This window comes from Diabrotica undecimpunctata, chromosome 10 (assembly GCF_040954645.1).
Source record: "Diabrotica undecimpunctata isolate CICGRU chromosome 10, icDiaUnde3, whole genome shotgun sequence".
Taxonomy (NCBI): domain Eukaryota; kingdom Metazoa; phylum Arthropoda; class Insecta; order Coleoptera; family Chrysomelidae; genus Diabrotica; species Diabrotica undecimpunctata.
Window position 1 is genome coordinate 74,930,316 of NC_092812.1, and position 22,500 is coordinate 74,952,815.

At 31.7% G+C, this 22,500-nt stretch overlaps 1 protein-coding gene across 1 annotated transcript; it reads left to right on the forward strand.

Moving 5' to 3' along the window:
* Positions 1-303: 303 nt before the first annotated feature.
* por (Protein-serine O-palmitoleoyltransferase por) lies at positions 304-15,058 on the forward strand. Its single transcript, XM_072546164.1, has 6 exons — positions 304-615; positions 669-820; positions 891-1,140; positions 10,718-10,943; positions 12,630-12,966; positions 14,578-15,058. The coding sequence occupies exons 1-6, from the start codon at positions 584-586 to the stop codon at positions 14,982-14,984; spliced, it is 1,404 nt and encodes a 467-aa protein (XP_072402265.1). The 5' UTR covers positions 304-583; the 3' UTR covers positions 14,985-15,058.
* Positions 15,059-22,500: the final 7,442 nt, after the last annotated feature.

Sequence of the window (22,500 nt, forward strand, 5' to 3'; positions counted from 1 at the left end):
TTCAATGTAAGCTAAGCTTAATATCACAGCCTTGTGGTTAAACTAAACTGTGGTAATGGGCACTGGCACTGTAATCAGATCTCTTGCTGGTGTTCGATCTGTTTTTCTCGTTTTTCTCTAGCGCATATTGCAACTCCTCCTCACTCTTTCACCCTACTAAAAAGAGACGCTGCTATACTTACTTGATGTAAGACAGAGACACAACGAACAATGAAAAACAAGATAGTGTCATCACTTAGCTCTAGAGACTGCTCAGACGTCTATGGTTTACACGCCACGTTTTATCGGATAGGATTTACCCAGTCCCACAGCACAAAAAGCACAATAACACGTAGTGTGTAAACCGGCCTTTATATGTCACAATTTTCGAGTTATCAACATCAACAATAATGAAATTTGAAATATGAGGATGATAATTACCACTACCAATTAGAGTATTTTAGGGTGGTTATAGCACCAACCGTAGTTGTGTTTTAGTTGTATATTGTATATTAAAGTTAAAATTAAAAACTATTGGGTTTATGACTCTTTAACCTCACATTTATTTCTGAAATGTTTAAATTATTTCTTAAATTAATACATAATGTCCGTTTCACTATTGGAGGAACATGAGAAGTAAGTATATTATGATTTTTTATTTATTTTTTTAAATACCTAATGTGTTTCAGCCCTGTCGATTTTTTATATGCCCATACATATTTTGAAGAAACAAGTCAAGATGTGTGGGAATATTGTGTTATTCCTTCGGCGCTTAGTATATTTCATATTTTTTACAAAATAATACTAACCAATTTATTTTTTGGGATTATAATCACAATAGGTAAGTCAGAAGTATTTCTAACAATACATGAAACTAACATGTTATACATTATATTTCATACTATTTTTAGTGAAACTACCACCATCACTCTATCATATTTTTGCTGGAGGAATTGGAATATATCTAATAAATAATTTAGAATCTCTAGAAGGAAAATGTTTAATACTAATAATATTTATGAAATCTTATCTCCTTTTACAAGCCAGTAGTTATATCCAAACACATTTTCATTATAACCAGTATTGTAATAAAACTAAAGTAAGATATTTAAGTACATCGAATATCATGAAGTACACATTGATAATTGTACTCATTGTATGGTAAGTTGAAAATAACTTTTTTTCAAGATTTGTGTTATCTTTCTTTTAAGTATGACCAAAAGGTTAAGAAGTTACTATATTCTAGGTATAGATGTATTACAGGATAAACTGAAAAATAAAACAATAATCACATTATAGGGTAGTAAAAAAGCAAAATCTCTGAATTTCATTGGCACTAATTTATAATTACTTGTAAGCTATTGTATATCAGTTGTCTGATTTTTCAGACATTGTTCCAAACCACTTTTGCAATTAAGTGATCAGGAGATTTTTTTTCAGGTCTGGTTTTCTGGTTAATAACCAGTAGTTTACTTAATTCCTCATAATATGCTCAAGATATTCCAGTTTTATTCATTTTATTATAAACAATACTTCACACTTTCTATTTTTTGGTTAAGAAATTCCTCTGTGGTGAGACAATGGGTTCACTGGATTTTAAGAATTCTTCTATGTATCAAGAGTTCAAATGCTTGTAAGTATTATCTTCTCTATGGCATCTGACACCGCACAACAAAACAGAATACAGATGATAATAGGTGTTTCTTAAGTTCTAAGCTTAGATCTTGTGGCAGCCATATTTCAGCAAATACAAATAAAAATTTTTAATTTAACTGAGCCGGTGTTTCAGAAGGCATGTAAACCCATTGGCCCCAAATTTGTAAGTAGTGGTTAATACTAAAAACCAGAGCCAGAATGTTACACCAATGGAAGATGTACAACTTCTTTATACCCTATCTAATATAAATTCCAATAATGCATCTGATGTCATATTTCTTGTTACTCCTGTACTTCCAGTTTCACTGGAAATATCCTTAACTTATATAATTTAAATGGTACTCCCTGTATATCTTGCGGTTTTTAAAAGAACTTATTATTCCTAATTTGTAGATAACAAGTTTAGTAGAAAAAATTGATTAAAACGAGAAAGAAATAACTTTATAAAAGAATAGATGAATAAATTTCCTCAATCTACTGAAATTGTGACGCCAGATCCTATTCTTTATATGAGACTGACCTCATAATTTCCCTAGACTGTGCCACAGAGCCTGTCACCTCTCTACTTAAAAACGAGTTTACATTTTTATTCTCATTAGATTAGTAAATAAATTACTTTATTTTCTAAATTTTTTTGTCAGTTTTTTACTGAAAAATTGGCTTCCTGAATTTTAACGTACATTAAAGTTTACCGAAAATTATAAAAAAAGATTATAATTACATATTATAAAAATTTGATTAGTATCACGATCATTAAAATCGATAAAATTAAACTATATAAATATAGAATTATGTGTAATGTTTCTTTAGGAGGTGTTTCAAATAAAAATTATAATAAATATCTTGCAATTTTAAGTAGCATATTTTCCCACAGTTCTATATCTTTATCAATATTTTCGATAAAATATCTTTTTTTGAGGTCCGTACCGCAAACTAACAGTATTCTCTATTCAATATAAATAACTATCCTTGCACTGGATAGTAATAGAAATCAGTTCTTTTTAAATGCAATTGACCGTCCATTAGTTGGCAAAATTTAATTTTTTTTTGTTCTATAGCTTCTTTAGGCATAAGTTGTCTTGCTTTATATGGACATTTAATTTCAACTATACCTGAGTCACCTATTAAACCATCAGGACTAGTTGCAAGAAAGGGATATTCATGTATGAAAAGTCCTAATAGTTGAATAGTAATATTTAAAATTGTTTTTAACATTTTTTTTCCTTTGGGTTCGTTTCGCGATTCCATATTCTGTAAATCTATTCCCAAAAAACATTGGATTTAACATTGCTTCCACAGTTTTAGTTCTGTTTTTTTTTTCGTAATTTAGATATTTTACCAAAATTACTGGATGTTAACCATTGCTGACGTTCTATATACCAAGCAGCACTGTTATCTTGAGCCGTTGTATTATTAAAAATCTGTTCTTTGTGAGATATTTTTTTTGTATATTTTTTAAAAATTCCTGTTTTTTGGCTTAGAAGTCTTCTTCAGACAACTGAACTAACTCTTCTGCATTTAGGACATAGTCCTTATTCGCTTTATTATTACTTTTTTGTTTTTTAATATATTTTTTTTTGTCTTTTTGTTTCTTGTACCCATTTTTTACATTTATTTTGAGCAAATAATTTGGGTAATAACCAGTTGCATTTTGCTATATTTTGTAATATATTATTTAAATAATTTCCCCGTGAATTATATGATACTGCTGCCGACAAACACTTTAACTGATAGCCACCTCTCTTAGTGTGATTTACTCGTTTACCTCCAACAAATTTTGCAGTATCAGAATTGAAGCTTTCGGCGTTATTATTGGTGGTGCTTTTTATTAAACTTGTTGCATGATATTTAAGCCTATTGTTGAATGATGTAATATCTGACAACAAACCACACTCTTGTAGTTTAGGAATATAATTAATTTCCTTGGTTTAATTAATTAATGATTAATTTTGTTTTTTACAAAAATAATCGTCACGATTTTTGTGATCGTGATACGCAGTGTTTTCTCGGTGATATTTGACAGCACAGTCAATTGCCGTTCGTAAGCGTTGTGCATTACTTATTAGTACAGATCTTAATTGCAAATGAATAGGTTTTCCCTCAGAACTGTATTTTTTTGAGGATTGTTCTCTTAGTTGATTGACAAAATTGCGTAACAAATGGTTTTTGCACTCGATTTTCTCAATAAAAAAGTTATTGCTATATGACTTGGCTTCACATATTTTTTTGTACGTGCTGCTGTCGCCATCAGCAATAAAATATTTTAAGTTGTGCATTTGTATGCTCTGTATACAACATCTGTGTGTGTACAACAATTGCACTTTCCATCCTAGTCGAAGTACCGTTATAATTTTTGTAAAATACGTGTTGAGTAATAGCATTTTTTGACGCACACACACAACAATACTTGTTTTTTACGCCTCAGTATAATAGCTTATAAGTCCTTTTTCCTATAATACAAGCCATACCCAAAGTATAAATTGCAGATACAGTGAAAATTCAGATTTATTTGATCTTCGTACCCATGCACCATCAGCTATTACAGTAATAACAGCTTTGTTATCTTCTGGATCAACTTCACCCCATTCTCGTGCTAGACTTTCTTCTTCTTTTCTAGCAGCTAACATTAATTCCATGGCTGTATTATAAAAATTGTCCATGAGCATCTCTTCTGTTTACTGCAAAATATTTGGGTATCACACTGAGTTCATGTAAAGAACAAAAGAGAAGAATTCTGATTGAAATACAAAAAATATACTGGCTAATTGGACGAAATTCTACGCGGTTTCTACATAATACATTATTATTATATAAGCAAATAGTGAAACGATGGTATTGTTATAAAAACAGTTATAAAAATTTTGATGGAAAATTCCACAAATCAACAGAAAATATTTTTATTTAAACAAAAAATTAAATTAATTAATTATATATATACATAGGTATATATATATATATATATATATATATATATATATATATATATATATATATATATATATATATATATATATTATATAATGTACACTTGTAACTCATTACTTGTAAGACTCTTCATATACTTGGTTTTGTTTTATGGGGAACTCTAAAAATCTATCAGTTAACTGGGTAAAAATAGTTTACAGTGCTCTAGTTTGTTCAATTTTGCAGTATATATCTAGTATATGGTCCCCATAGTTCAAAGTTTATCTCAGGAGCATTGAAAAGGTTAAGCACCGATTCTTATTCCAGCATTCATACCTATTCTTATGATGATATCCTAAGATATTTTAATTGTCTTACCTTTGAAAGAAAAGAACAAAGTTTGATATGTTATTTCCTTTTAAAGCGTTATCTGGAAACATTTGTTCCCTTTCTTTTCCTAAGCTCGCACCACAACACTAATTATGGTTATCACAGCCCAGTAATACGATTCTCTAGATTTGCCAATGAATTCAGTAATAAGGGTTTAAGTTTTAGTAGAGTATCTTTGTATGCTTTAAAGCAGAGCATTCAATAAGTTTTAAATGAATTTTAACACTATATGTATTTGTTGCTATATTTTAATGTGATATATTTTATCTTTATAACCTTTTGACATTTTTATAAGCAGCTATATATATATATATATAGTAGACTCCCTCTATAATGAGAACTGAAATGACAGACTAATTACCTCGTTATAAGCCGATGTCGTTATATCAGACAACAATAATACTGTGCATACATATGAATATGTAGTTTTCTAAATCATTAACTTCCTATAGTGAAGCCATTCGGAGCAATATAAGATGCTAATAAATATTGTTTGAATGGCGTTTTTGAAAAAAAAAGTTGTTTATTTTTATTGTCAATGAAATACATTAAAACAAAAAAGAGTTGTTTACTGTTATTGTCAATGATATACATTAAAACAAATAATCTGTACTTACATTTTTTTCCAACTACATAATGTATCAAGAGTATTTTCAAAGATAACATAAACTATTGCTTCTGCAACTGGAATACGTCTGTCATTTTTGACTGCTTTAAATTGTCTAGTATCATTCTATCTATCATATTTTCTAAAGATGTGAAATAATTGTGTTTATTGTAAAGAATTTTATTGCGGGGTAGTTAAAAAGGGTATTTATTTATAGCTACGACCGGGCCAAAAACGTAAAAAAACACGTTTTTCGATCTTATTTTCTCTCGTTATAACCAAATTTGCCTCGCTATAGAGGGTTATAGTTCAATAGAAATTTCACGGGACATGTAATGTACCTCGCTATAAGAGAAACCTCGTAATAACCGTGTTCGATATAGAGGGAGTATACTGTATATATGTACATATATATATATATATATATATATATATATATATATATATATATATATATATATACAGTAGACTCCCTCTATAACGAGAACTGAAATGACAGACTAATTACCTCGTTATAAGCCGATCTCGTTATATCAGACAATAATAATACTGTGCATACACATGAATCTGTAGTTTTCTAAACCATTAACTTCCTATAGTGAAGCCATTCGGAGCAATATAAGATGCTAATAAATATTGTTTGACTGGCGTTTTAAAAAAAAAGGTATTTACTTTTATTGTCAATGAAATATATTAAAACATAAAAGAGTTGTTTACTTTTATTATCAATGATATACCTACGTTAAAACAAAAAATCAGTACTTATATTTTTTTCCAACTACATAATGTATAAATAAAGCGTATTTTCAAAGATAACATAAACTATTGCTTCTGCAATTTTAAGAACTCTGTCATTTTTAACTGCTTTAAATGGTCCAGTATCATTCTATCATATTTTCTAAAGATGTGAAACAGTTGTATTTATTCATTGTAAAGAAGTTTATTGCGGGCTGCAGTTAAGTTTATTGAGGGGCTGTTTGAAAAGGTATTTATTTATAGCCACGACCGGACCAAAAACGTAAAAAACACGTTTTTGGATCTTATTTTCTCTCGTTATAACCAAATTTGCCTCGCTATAGACGGTTATAGTTCAATAGAAATTTCACGGGACATCTAATGTATCTCGTTATAAGCGAAACCTCGTAATAACCGTGTTCGTTATAGAGGGAGTATACTGTATATACAGTGGGAGGATAAAGTCTTACCCCCCTGTCAACCCGCTTATTTTAAAGATAAAACAAAATTGCTCGGACACATTGATTTTTAAACTTGTTCTAATATCTAGGGGTATCAAAGTTTTGGCATTTTAATGAAACCTCATCAGGTGATAGCCACACCCTTGATGTTCTTAAATATCAAAGGGGGCTATGTGACACTTCTGTTGTTGGTAATTGGAATCACCCTTAAACCAGAAGTGTCATGGGATGACATTTTTTTTATAGAATGTACGCGAGGGCAGTTGAGGGTCAAGAAGATTTGTCAAATTGATTAATTTTTCATGTCAGTTAATTCAGTATTTTATATATTTTTAATAAAGTTCGTAATCCACGTGTTTCAAGAAAACCACGGTGCAATATATACAGGGTGTTTCAAAAAGGTATGTCATAATTTAAATCACGCATTCCGTGGACAAAAATAAATTGATTGAATCCAACTTACCTTATTACAAACGTGTACACAAAAAAAGTTACAGCCCTTTGAAGTTACAAAATAAAAATTGTTTTTGTGCATTATCTTCTAAACTACTTGACATTTTGTAAAAACAATGGACACGTTACTTTCTTGTTCAAAAAGCATTTTTCATACAAAAGAAAAAACAAAATCTAAGCGCACAGAAAAATTTGAAGACGGGTCTTCTTCTTCTTTAAGTTCAATCTTCTATCGAAGGTTGGAAATCATCATGGCCATGCGGACTATGTTGACTGCCGCTCTAGAAAGTTCTGCACTACTACATTCAAACCATTCCACAGATGAAGACATTTTAGAAATCATTGAAGAAGTCCCTGAAACAAGTACAAGTGATTTTGCGATTGGTTGTTAATGGAAAACACTCGAAACGTTAATTTTATTAGAAATATTTTGTTTACCGACGAGGCTACCTTTAGTAGAAATGGAATAACAAACCATCATAACGAGCAGATTTGGGCCGACGAAAATCCTTACGCCAAAAAAACGACTCATCACCAAAGGACTTTCAAAGTTAATGTTTGGGCAGGAATTATGGATAACAATCTAATAGGCCCAGTATTTCTTCCCAACAATTTAAATGGTGATAATTATTCGCAGTTCTTGGCAAACGATTTACAAGAATATTTGGAAGAAGTGAATATTGCAATAAGGCAAAATATGTGGTTTCTACAAGATGGCGCTCCACCGCATTACAGTAATTAAGTCTGGGAATACCTTTGCAGGCAGTATCCTGGTCCGTGGATTGGAAGGAGTCGTGACGCACCTATTTCTTGGCCACCCAGAAGTCTAGGTCTTAACCCCATGGACTTTTGCTTTTGGGAGTTAATGAAAGAGAAAGTGTATTCTGTAACAATAGAGGACGAACAACAATTGAGGGTTAGAATAATTGAAGCTGCAAATCAATTTCGTCAGAAAAATATGATTTTTCAGCGCATTCGGTTTTCCTTATTAAAACGATACCGAATGTGTATTGAAGAAAATGGGGGTCATTTTGAACATTTATTATAATATCATATTTATAGACATTTTTTGTACTTGTTAATTCATTTAAGCCATTTATTTAGTTGCACGTAATTTTTTAAAGGTTAGTGAAAAGGGCCGTAACTCAATAAAAACTGTTTTTTGAAAAAAGTGATGAAAAAAACTTTAAAAATAATGTGTTAAACTAATGATGCCACAAAATTCATTTGATTTGAACGTACTCAAAAGTTTGGGGGGATTTAGGGCTGCACACCCCCCTTAAAATTTTTCTGTGGGCTTAGATTTTGTTGTGTTTTTTGCCAAGTAGTTTAGGAGATAATGCAAAAAAAACAATTTTTTTTTATTTTGTAACTTTAAAAGGGCTGTAACTTTTTTTGTGTACACCATTTATGACATACCTTTTTGAAACACCCTGTATATATATATATATATATATATATATATATATATATATATATATATAGAAATACAGGGATACAAATATTTTACAATGTGAAGATTTAAAATTGTATGTCTGTAACATTGCTAGATTTACCATGTTTCTGATATAATTAGTCACTTTGGTTTTTTAAATACAACACCCTGTATATTGTACCTTTATGGAAATCTCCACTTCAATACCTGTTCAACCGTATACAATACTTTCGATTTTACGTAGATTTTTGCCTTATCATCTCAATAAATTTTTTTATTCAAACTATGTACAAGTGAATTTAAATATAATAATTAAAAGTTTACTACATTGCTAAATTAACGTCTACCCAATCAAGTGTTTAAAATGTCATCCACAAAGAAGCCATTAAATACTATCTAATCCACCAATCCATCGTCCGGGAAAGGTCTAATCTAAATAACACCGAAAATTTACACCAAAATGAGCTGGAGCTTCGTCTTGCTAAAACCATATCTCATTTAAATTGGCTTCAAATTTATTTTTCAGGTCACGTACAATTTAATTTTTAAGTAGCATTTCATAATTATCGCCTTTTAAATTTCCTTCTATAAAAAACGGTCCAATTAACTGAGTATCCACTATACCCGACCACAAATTTAGTTTTTGTGTTATTTGAGTATGGTTTTCACGTATCCAGTGTGTATTTACCTCACTCCAATACCTTAAATTTTGGCGATTTACATTCCCATATAATGTAAATATTGCTTTGTAGGAAAAACATATAACAAAGTTCTTGTTATTTACAATTTTTATCATCATTACCTCACTAAACTGTAATGTACGGTCGTAGTCATCTTCATTTAATTCTTACAATAACTGAATTTTGTAGGGTTTAAATGAATTAGAAAGAACGACCTACATCATATATTAGTGGAGCTCTGCGTGAGGATATATGTTGATCTTCAACGAAACTCTGCATCAAATTTAAAGTTTTATTGTAATTTATAACAGTTTTTGGCCTACTTACTCGAATGCCATGTTTTACTTGTGTAGTTTTTTCAAATCGTTTTACAATTTTTTGTACCGTCGCTTTATGGAGAGGAGAATGGTTTGGGAAAGGATCATTGAACAATTTGGCTACTTCACTATAAGATAATTTTCTATCACCGTAGCCCCTCTTCATTAAAACAAGCAATTCGCACTTTGTCATTAAAAGCCATCTTTATTATAGAGCTTTAAAAGACTGAACTATTATTATAAATCTAATTTATTATCTTTATTTATTATAAAATGTTCTAACAGTTAGTTTATTAGTCTTTATTTAATTTATATATAATCTTACATTTAATTTATTTTACACTATTCTAATTTATATACTACATTTATTTCCCGAGTTACAATTGAAACTCGACTCGATACAATTATTCTTTCTAGACTGACTCTTTTCAATAAAAATTCCTCTATATATATTTAATAACCGTTATCTGGAGTTCCCTAGAATTCGGCCGGTGACTTTTCCTGAACCTTCTCGAATGCCATGGAAGCCAGACAGGTTTTAGCGTAGGGGACCCGTGGATTTACCTACTAAAAAATACTTGTTAGAAAAATATGTTTACAACTTAGAATGTGAGTCATATTTATCGTAACAAGACACATAAAACAACTGTCAGCTTTAGTTATTACTACAATTTATTTTAAAAAACTTTTTAATAAATGTCAAGCTGTTGTTAGTTTTATGAATGAATGTCAAAATCACAGCATTCTATATTTAATGAATTATTTCAAAACTGTTTGGCACTGAGAAGTTTTATTTATTTAAGACCTTCGTGACTAGATAAAATACAAAGTGTTATATATGGTTGAACTCGTATTGAAGTGGGTATTGCAGAATAGGCGTATCCCGATTTTTGTACAATTCGGATCATCCATTTAAGAAATAATTAGGCTTTAATATTAGTTAAATAATCGACATGTCCGTGCGATTTTGTTTTATCTTTAAAATAAACGGATTCACAGAGGGCTAGATAACCTAGATTGTACATAAAGTTCTAAAAATGGTTAGTATTTTAGAAATAACTAAATTTTTATGTATTTATGAGTGTAAACATATTTTATAGTGAATATTTCTTATTGAAGACTGAAGCATGGATGGAAGCTAGAGGAGTGATAATGATATTTAGTATGAAACTCATCTCACTTGCTGAGGATATTGATAAAGGTGCTGTAAAATATCCATCGTTCTTAAATTATTTTGGTTATATGTTTTGTGGAGCAAATGTTATGTTTGGACCATGGACATCATTTAATGAATATATCGCATTATATAATCAGACCACAAACAAGGTAAACATTTTTTATTTTTATGTTTAATATCATTAAACTTCTTATAAGTAACATTGTGTAGTAATGTATCTCTAATCTTATTTTTCTTGGTTCTTTAACTTCTATGAGAACATATCCCGTTTCTTAGGCTATACATTAGCAATCCTTACATTTCCTTCTACCTTTCGTTTTCCTTTATTTCTGCTTCCATCTGTTGTTTATTGTTTGTTATTTTAATTTCGGAGTTATTTTATTTCATTACTTAATATCTGACATCATTAGCTTCATCTCTTCCTATATATACAGGGTGGCCCATCCTATACGCCTCGGTCTCTGTACAGAAAACTAATTAATATCCAAAGCTTTTTTCTTTATAGAGCTATACAGGAACATTAACAACACAATTTAAAATAATGTGAATTTTACTGGAAATAAGAGTGTAATATCAAAGTTATATTTTTTTATAAAGGTTCCCTATACCTAAACACAGGGTGTTTTGATTCATTTCGATTTTTAAAAATGTCAGGTTTTAGAAAAAATTAAATATCTGCCAATCTAAGAATTGGAGACAAATTTTGTCTTGGGCCTTAGTAATATACTATTTGTCATATTTAAACATATGTTTATTTTAGATTGTTCTAATAGCAAATTCATGCAGTAATAACGTACTTATTTTAAATGAAACACCCTGTATTTTATAGTGGAAGTTGTGTGGACAATTTACTTAGCTTTCAATCTATATTAGTGTTTCCTATACGTATCTCCCCTCATTTTTGAAATATTTAAAGATTTTCTAATTTGTAAGCTTTAACAATTATAATCAAGAATGCCGTGAAATATATCACTACAACACCGGCGATATACCTAGCCAAGATATTGTTAACAATAACATTTAAATTTTATCATTTTATCACATAGGATGATTTATTATTTTAGTTGAATTTGTCCTACTTGTAACTTTAAATAATATTTTTATTTCAAATGGCATACCATATAATATTCTATATCGTATTCTGGAAGACATTCAGGCTGTTATTTCTCGCACGTAGTCTAACTTAGTCTAAAAATATGTTTAAGTGACTATTGCCGTCTGAAATGCTAAAAAAATACATTTTCAACATTTTTTGTATCTTATCTATTATATGGGAATCAAACTTCAAACTCTGAAACGGAAAATCTGAAATATAAAGTTTGAGAAGGATTTTAAACAAGAAGTGCCTTTACATGATAGTTTAAAGAGAAAAATTGAAAATTCTTGAAAATAAACAAAATGGAGGACATTTGAAAAATGGTTTAAAAACTGATAATTTTTTTCGATATTTTTCAGCCAAAAAACTTAATTTATACATTGTTGTATATCTCTCTCGTTTTTGTAAACAGGTACTAATATAGTACTTCTCCATTCGCCTAGTATTTGTCCTACTTGATTAAATAAACCTCTTAGTCCACTTGTTTCTGTCTCTCCTAATGCTGCCCACACTTCCCTAGGTATACCATCTGGTCCAACAGCTTTTCATTTCTTTATTTTTTGTAGTGTTTGAACCACTCCTCCTAGTTTGTTATTTTGGTGACCATTGCTGTTACTGTCTCCGTTAACTCAACTTTCAAATTCTTCATTTAATAAACTGTAAAAGTACTTTTTCCATCTCTTTAATAAATAAATTAAGCACTTTAGCCTACTTTTGAATTTTTATATCTTGATTTCAGAATATCTGGTGGATATTAGGAATAATCAGAGCGTTGACAATCTCAGTATTTTTTCTGATGATCTCGAATTGCTGGTCCACTTACTTCATACCAGATGAGTCCAACAGATGGTTAATAAGTTACAGAGAAGCTATGTCGTTTAGAACAAGCCACTACTTCATAAGTTTTTTATCAGAAGCTTCAATGTTAGCTGCTGGTTTTAAGAGTTCCAAAATTTGGCATGAACCTAAGAAGTGGAGATATGAAGTAGTTGATCCAATAAAAACAGAATTTCCCACTGCTCTTGCCATTGTTGTTACCAGATGGAATCGACCAATGCATGAGTTTTTAAAAAAATGTAAGTACATTCAAAAATGTTTCTAGTAGATCAGTATACAACTAAGTCAAAAGTTAAAAAATTGGAAGAGACTAAATTTTTTTGTAATTAGAGGGTTATTGAAAGAGTAAGATAAATGTCGTCTTTATTAAAGGATACTTATAAAGGACAATATACTACACGTCTAGTGAAATTCACACTGAGAGTGCAGTTACAGCTAATATAGGGCAATGCTTTTCTTAAGAGAATAAACGCACATGGTTGTCGGTCTTCGCCAGCTGTTGATTGCTCACTCAAGAACTTTGCACAGGACCGGCTTAGATAAAATGCATCTGAGGTTTCCCTCAGCGTGTGTTTATGGCAAAGAAAACTAATGGAGACTATCACGATGAAATGGATGCCGCATATTTTGAGTTAAATCAAGAATTTGAGGAGTGCTATTTGAAATCCGAGACATTAGAAGCAGCGCGTGCTTTTACAGATCAATACGTTATGGCAGATAATAGACCGGATCTCATACTATATAGTTAATAAACTTACTAGGTAAACAACACCAATAGATGTGGCGATATCTAACAGTAATAATGTGCGTGTTTAATACAACAAAAAGTTTGAAAAGTGCAGAGAACTGGAAATACAAAGTAGGAGACAATGGAGAATGGAAAGTACCCAGATGATATCTATTATTCTCTGTACTACTGGGGTTATTCCGAAGAGACTCTTAGAGAACATGATACAGCTGAGTCTTAATGAACGTCTCTAGAAGACCAAGCAGAAAGCGATACTACTCTCAAGGAACAGCAAATTGAAAGAATCAGTGTGAATGGTCAACCAATAGAAGGAGTAAAAACATACACCTACCTTGGTACGGACGTCAATGAAAATTGGGACCATTTCCCTAGAACTAAAATCTAGGATAAAGAAAGCAAGATCTGCACTATTCAAATGCCACGATTTATCAGTATAAAAATCAGGTTACTACGATGTTATATCTTTCCTATACTATTGTACGAAGTTTAGTCATGGACTATACTCGCAGACACTACCTGTAAGAAAATTGAGGCTTTCGAAATGTGGCTTTATCACAGAATCCTGAAGATATCCTATACTGACCACGTTACTAACCAGGACGTTTTATTAAGAATGCAGAAAGGAAAAGAGTTGAAAAGAGAAGAAGATCAAATTACCTAGAGCTCAATAACACGGGAATCCCACCAGACCTCAATTTTTTTGATACCGTAGGTATCTGGGATGAGTGAATTATCCCCTTAGAGGAAATGTGAGGCGTATGGGATACTAATAATGAATAATAATAATACTAAGAACAATATTCATTAAATAAAATAACATACAAAAAATTTATCAAATATCCAAAAATAGACACAAGATGTGATAATTAAAAGTGAAGTTGACGTATTTATACTTTCTACACATAATTTGATAGATTACGTCAAAATAAGGGTAAATTTAAATAAATACAGGCGACCTTTGAATAAAGGACAGTAATGAAGGAAGCAAAAGTGCGCATACGTATATGTTAAATTAAACTTGCCTTTATTAAAGTACGACGTAAAATACCTCTTCAATAATTCTCTTATTATATTCGTTATTAACAACAGTTATTCTTTTCAGATGTTTACAGGTCTTGGCTGCCTCACGGTAAATTCTTTGCAATATTGGCAACATTTATAGTATCATCTTTACTACATGGATTTGAACTGAAAGTATCTGTGGTGTTAATATCTATAGGAATATTTTCCTATCTTCAGTTTACTGTTAGAGGTCAATTTGCAAAAGCATTCAATTCTTGCATTAACGTGTATCCCTGTAAAGAACCATGCCGTCACCGGTTTAAAAGAAACAGTATCTTTTCGTGGATGTGCCGATTACTGTTTTCTTTTACCACTATTGTGCATTTAATTTTCTTAGGGATGCTAATGGATCCCAATACCGATGAGATTGGAATTTTTCAAAAATGGAATAATTTATATTTTATTAGTTTTTGGATTATGCTTGTAAATATCCTTCTTATAATGTAGTTGGTAATTGTACATAATGTATACTCATGTATTTTTATACTATTTTAATAAAAGTTATTTTTATTAATATACAATTTTATTTTATTCAAATTAAAAAATATATAAACCATGACTTGACTAAACCTTAAAGGAAAATGCAAGAAAGTATTAGACAGAGAGCATACGAAGAAATGTATAATGCAAAAAAAGTTAAAATATTATTTGCCAAACTAAAAATTAAAGGAAAAGTTGGGAGATGGAACCAAGAAACACTAGAAAAATCTAAAAACTAATACAGAGAGGAAGGACAGACGTTGAAAAAACAGACTAGAGAAAGGAAAAGGACGTGAATACAAATAACTCGTGAAATAGAAATTGGGAAAACTGAAATTCGAGGTATACCAAATAAAAGTAAAAAGCAAAAAAGATTAAGTAAAAATAGGAACTTGGAATATGAAATATGAAACTATGCTAATAGTGGGGAAAATACAGGAATTAGCTTTAAAAATGAGAAAATATGAACTAGTTATTTTAGAACTTCGGTAAATAAGATGGAAAATAGAAAAAAAGACTTAACACACTAGTAAACCGGAGAAAATAAACATGGAACTGCATTTATGATCGCTAAAAAAACTAAGAAACAGAGTCATGGATTTCAGAGCAATTACTAAAAGAATTTCATACATCAAAATGTAGAACACACAAGCCAATATGTCAATAATAAAAGTTTACGCTCCAACAGAAGTCATGAAGACAAATTAGACTTCTAAGAGCAACTGAAAGAGGCTTCTGAAAATGTACCCAGAAACGACATTCTGGTAATAATCGGGGAGAGTGGGGCACATTCGGCCCCATAATTGTTTTTATGTAAAAAAATACAAAAACTGTTTCATTATATTTAATTTGCAAACAAAAAAGTAAAATTTATACTTTTGCCCATTTAAAAAGTAAAACAATTTTGTTGAATATATTTTAGTTTTTTGTTAATAAATAAATAAAATATATATTACACTCTGGCTGATTGTGCCCCCAGTGGGGGTACAATCAGCCAGGCCAAGGGGCACTTTGGGCCGCAATGTTTTAAGGTATACAGAATCTTAAGAATACAGAATTTTGAGGTATCATCTACTCATTTAAGGAAACAGAGCATTTACTCTTAAAAGGCCTATAAACTCCCACATCAAGTGGTTGGAGTTTATGGGAAGTATGCGGAAGAAACGAAAGCATTACTATTCCATGATCTCGCGCATAAAGTATTGCGTCCAGACTAGTGTGCGACTCATGGTTGTCCAGCAGCAATATTTTATTTTCCTTGTCGGATTTTGTGTGGTTGACAACGTACCCCAGAGTATTAATAAAAAGGTCTTTAGTCATCCACCCAGACTTATTTCCAAATGCTACACATAAAGACTGTGCCTCATATAAATAGTCTTGGATATTTCTTACCTTGGGAAATATGTAAATCGGTGGTAATGTATTTCCTATGGCGCTTATAACCCCGAGAACTGTTACAAGTTCACCTCTTTCGGCCGACGATACTAGACTTATTTGCTTCTTTCCCTTTGGTGCTACAATTTTGGTAGGTGGTAGGACTGTTGTTACATCTGTTTCGTCCAAGTTAAAGATTCGATCAGGGCTAAAATTATATTTTTGTAACACTGTCTTGTAATTTTGGAAAAATTCCTCCACTCTTGTTTTATTAAATCCGAGACCTCTTGCCAAACTCGTGCTTTCCGGTTTTCTTAATGATAAATCAGAGTGCCTTTTCATAAAGCCAAGTAGCCAATCACTTCCTGCCTTTTTATTTATATCCCAGCTCCCTGGATATTTGCAATTTATTAAAATCTTCGCGTAGTCAAAAACCATTGATCTTATTTGTTCATAAGTTAAGCCATAATTCATATTAGAACGTTGCTTTATGTAATCCACTAGCATGTCTTCTTGTGAGGAAGAAAATACACTTCTTGAAGCGTACTTGCCTAAAAAACATATACATATTTATTCATCTATGAAGAACAATCAACTAACCTACTATTACATTTTCGCTCTCGTATCCATCATCGTCACACTTTTGTGAAAACTCTTCAACAGTCATTGTTCTTAATATTTTTTTCATGCGAGATTGCAAAGTTTGTCTTTTTAAATTAAACGTTCTTGCTGCCTCTCTTTGGGACATATTTTTTGAAAAGATATTTTGTAGAGCATCTTTTATGCGCTGCTCACTTATATTAGCTCGAATGAAATCGTAGGCTTCCACGGCCAGAGTCAGAATTATAGTTTATTCGTCTTCCGGGTTTGGACCGTGTCATTTGTGAGTGACCCAAAAGTGGGTTCATCTCAGAGATGAACCCACTTTTGGGTCACTCACAAATGACACGGTCCAAACCCGGAAGACGAATAAACTATATATTAGCTCGATCTACTTTATTTTGGTACTTTCTTACCATCTGCAATACAAAAAAATATCAAAATAATCACTAAAATAATACTAAATTAGTGTGGGGCACAATCGCCCACTGCCGAATGTACCCCGTTAGGCCGGCCGAAAGTACCCCACCTGACTTTGCAAGCATGAAAAATTTAATGTGACCTTCTGATCAAAGTTAGAGGTTATATCAATACATATTCTGAAACTAGAGATTTTCAACCTAATATGAGCAAATTTTTACAAAAATATGTGAACAGCAACTATCTAAATCACATAAAATATATATTTTTTAAAAACTTACCTTTAGCTTGAAAAAACACTTAAAAACAAAACAAATATTTGGACGCTATTTATTGTAGAAATACCAACAACTAAAGTGAAGATGGATTGTTGCCACATTTCTAGCGAAAATTCGGCGCGAAATTCTGCTTATTTAAAATTTTATTTGCAGTGGCTGAATCTGCCCCCAGGCCGAATGTGCCCCACTATCCCCTAGGAGACTTCAATGCCAATATTGGAAAAGATAAGATAATAGGGAAGGTACAAGGAAAGAAACAATTCACGAATAAACGAATGATAATGGAACAAGTCTATGCAACTTAGCTTCGGTTACAGAAACAGACATTGCCAGTACAAAATTCCGACATAAAAAATAACATTGCTCATTCCAGGCCGAAGAGAAGGTAACCAGATAGATCATGTACTTATTTTCAAAAAAATAATGTCAGATCATACAGGGGAGCAAACGCTGATTCATGCCACATATTAGTAATAGCAAAATTAAAAATGAAAATAATAACCCACGCTCAACAAAATAAAAAAAATAAGGATTAAAGAGCAGATGGAAGCAATAGAAGCAAATAACAAAGTCAACAAGAAAAAAAACTATGGGAATATGTTAAAAAATAATGTAACAGCAATAAAATAATAGTAAGACCTAAAATCAGAAAACTGGAGAAAACATTTCTCTAACTTATATAAAATCAAACAAAGCAGGAATCTTGGGAAAGTAGAGATAACGGATTAAAGAGACGAAGAAGAAAACGCTTCTACATATAAGGAACTTTAGGGGCATTTAAGTATTACGTTACGCAATGTTTGAAGATTTTTGGCCCTCCTTCCCCCATGTAACGCACCGTAACGTTTTACACGACCCCTACCTAAACTTTACGTAATACCCAATGACCATTTTTACATAAAAGTAACAATTATGTTGTAAAAATTACCAGAAAGTCGGTAAAATAACATTGTTATTTTTTTAATCGTATTTGCGATAATAGTAAATAAAACAAGAGATTTATAACCCGCAATAATAAACTTTTACTGCTAATCTTTCAATTTTTTTACGTTTTCCTTACTCCATTCTCACATACATCTTTGGCTTCATCCCTTATGGTTCTTCTCATTCTCTCTTGTAGTTTAACTTTTTTTAATAATAAATGCATAAACCAATATATTTATTTAAGCATTTCGCAATATAATTAGAAACTGGAAATGTAACTGAAATAAAACATTTTATTCAAATTAAAATTGTATTCTTAACAAAAATTAGAAATAAAATCAAGAGGCAGGTATCTTCTTGTTTCTATTCTTGGGCCATGACACCTTTCTTCCAATTCCCCTTGATTTTACCTTTCATGATATGCTGAAATATTCTCTACTGATGTTCTCGAAGAATATGTCCTAGGTATGAAATGTTTCTTATTATAACAGTTTTTAATAACATACGACACATGAGCGGCATTTGTCGCTCGATACATCGATCGTATTAGCTTTCAGAGTCCAGGTATCGGTGCTATGTAATAATAATTACAAAATATAGCATTTTATCAATCTTTGACGTAATTTTAGGTTTAAGCTGTGGTCACAGAAAAATGATTTCATTTTTCGTAACGTTGTGTGAGCTTCTTCAATTCTGCACTTGATCTCTTTACTTGGATCTAGTTGATCTGCAATGTAGCATCCCAAATTGTTAAAGTTAGTAACTCTCTGAATGTTTTATTGATCTATCTGTAGAGAAGTATTGTTGTGAGGTTGGCGAATGAAATCATAAATTTTGTCATAGAAACTACCATCTACCACTTTGGTTCTTAATATGTTCAAAAGCGTTTCAGGTTTCATCCTTTCGAAAGCCTTTTCGTTATCGATAGCCACATAAATATATTTACGTTGGTCGCGGTATTTTTGGAGATTGCCTCACTGGTACCCTGTGCAGTTCTAAATCCAAATTGGGTTTCGTCTAGGTATATTTCGTAATGAATAATGCAAAGAAAAAACTGTTCAATGTGTGGCTTATCAGACTAATTGATCTGTATCCCTAGCATTTTTTGCACGCCGGTTCTTTGGAATTGCTATAAAAACAGACTTTAACGATTCCACAGTTCTTTTAACCAGAAGTATATGCAGGATTAAAAAGCTTAACTACAGCACTGATGTAGTCCTCTTGTATAATTTTCAAAAGTTCAGCTGTTATTTAGGGTGATAGTGAAAAAAATTAGGATAGCTATAATATTAACTAAGTTCTGAAAGGACATGGTACGTGAAGAAAAAGCTGGTGTGTTGTCTGGTCCAGTTGCTTTCTTGGTTTTGACTAATTTTATTCTATAAAGAAATTCAGATTTTAGAATATCAGGCCCTTCTTGATTTATATTGCTCTGTATTTTTGATCTATCAAATCATTATTTTTGAGCAATTCAGTTATATAATCACTCCGTGTTTCAAATATTTCTGGTTCATCAATGATAACTTTTCCTGCATTATTTACTTAGTGTTTTAGTATTAGTATTAGTGTTTTTCTTATTATACAGGCCAAAAACTTCACGAACTTTCTTGTGCTGCAAATAGAACAAGACATTTCATGCTTATTTTCTAATTTTTCCATTTCTGAAACCACTTTACTTTAGCCGCTCGTATTTTATGTTTTATTTCTCTTTGTTTTTTCTGCATTCGTCTGCCTTGTTCTTGTACTGCCTTCTTTGTTCAAAAAGGTCTAGTATTTCTTTCGTCACCCATTGAATCTATTAGTTGCTCTATGTTCTTCTATTATCTTGGTCAAATGTCCACGAAATAATTTTCTATATTTTCTCAATATTTTCGGTTGTTCTCATTTCTTTCATGTGATTGTTGACAACATTTTCTATTTTACTTTTGTTGACATCTGAAATAGTAAAATTATTTTGCTGATATTTTTTCTCTATTCGTTTTAGCCTCTTGCACCGGCGACTAAAGAGTTGTGATTAGATTAAATATCTGTTCCAGGGTATGTCGTAACTTTACTGGTAAAGTTCCTAACTCTTTTGTGTATAAGAATGGGAAAAAGAGGTAGATATTTTAAAAACAAAACAATTGGAGTTACTACTCCGCTTTCCATAAGTTTGCCAGACACTCAGATGCTTTCATTACTGGCATCCGGAGAGCAGACGAAGAGGTTTCTGGAATTATTAAACCACTTGCATCAATTTCGTCTTCGTTAAGCCAATTGGCATCCTCAGGCGATATTTTATTGTAGCGCACAATGCAGAGAATTGCCCTTTTGGCAGCAAGTCGCTGTGGGATGTACTAGTGTTCTTGAGGTCGTATTTAGTGATGGACAAAGGAAATCGTGGGGCACCGGGCATATACCCAGAGTGTTTGTAGAGAGGAATTACTTCGAGCGTGCGTGGTTTTTTCCAGAGCGTCGAGTGTTCCTTCTATAGTAGAGAGTTGTGATATGTACCCGTCAGGGGTACACCTTATTGATACCTTGCAGATTGTGTGATAGAGCGAGTAATTTCCTGCATAGAGGGGAGAGTAAAGTCTTCCCACTACCTTGAGCAAGCAAAAAAAAAACACCACGAGCTTACCGGAAAGACAGATTTCAATGCACTCCTCGAGCGGCAACAGCAGCATTCGTCCGTGCATTTAATTACTTAATTACAGAAATATTGTGATTTACACGGATGTGAGTTCTATACCATGCCAGATTAAGTTCTGCTGGATCCCGAAACCTATCAGGCTTTCTATATTCCACTGAAAGATCGTAGTTGTCAATTTTCACGTTTTTTTTTTCAACTGTTGATGACATTACAGTATGAATTCAATTTAACAACACTGACTACAGCAACGTGTAGAGTACAAATAACATTATTGTAGAATACAATTTAGATTTTAATTCTATAGTTTTTTTCTTTAAGTAAAAAAAAACAATTTTACGTAACGCGTTGTTCGAACCCCCCTCCCACGCTGTAACGCACCGTAACGTTTTACAACATCCCCTCCCCCCTAATTGCGTTACGTAATACTTAAACGATCCCTTATTGAAACACTGAAAAGGTTGAAATCAGGAAAAGCAACTGGACCGGATGAAATCAACAATGAATTAATCAAAAATTGAGAAGAACCGATACACCGGATTCATAAACTAATAAAAAATATATGGAACTCGGAAAAACTCGAGAAAGGGTCATAAAATAATGGTATATAAAAAATGGGGACCCAAGGGATACCATAAACTACGAAGGAATCGTGATATTGAACACCTCATACAAAATATTTACAATCATCTTAATAAACAGAATAGATAAATACACAAGGAGACTACCAACAAAGCTTCAGAAAAGTACAATAGACCGTAGACATCATTCACCTACTGACGCAACAGATTTAAAAGTGCTACATAGACGTAAATTTACACTTACTATTTATGGATTTCCAGCAAGCCTTTGACTTTGTGAATAGACACCAACTCTTACTCGAAATGCAACTGCAAATCAACTGGAATCATATAGATGTTTATACAATGCTCTGCACAAATTATAGGTTACACTAATAGACGGCTCAAACAGCAGGAGCGCAGAGATAACTCAAAGAGTAAAAGCGGTCAATATAGCATATTGAAAATATCAGAAACTACTAAAATACAGACATACAGTAAAAACACCAAACAATAAAATATATAAAACGGCAATCACACCTGTCATAACGTACGCAGCAGAGACACGAGTCTGACTAATAGAGATGAAGAAAAGATAAGAATTATAGAAAGAAAGAACATCAGAAAAATTCTTGGAGACGATTATTTATCAACGAAATAAATGGAGAAGATATAGTCACACATATAAAGGCTCAAAG

Excerpts from the sequence above, each read along its gene's own strand:
- por (XM_072546164.1), top strand. The coding sequence starts at position 584 with ATGTCCGTTTCACTATTGGAGGAACATGAGAA. Across the intron at positions 616-668 it reads CTATTGGAGGAACATGAGAA|CCCTGTCGATTTTTTATATG; the intron begins GTAAGTATATTA and ends AATGTGTTTCAG. Across the intron at positions 12,967-14,577 it reads GCATGAGTTTTTAAAAAAAT|ATGTTTACAGGTCTTGGCTG; the intron begins GTAAGTACATTC and ends TATTCTTTTCAG.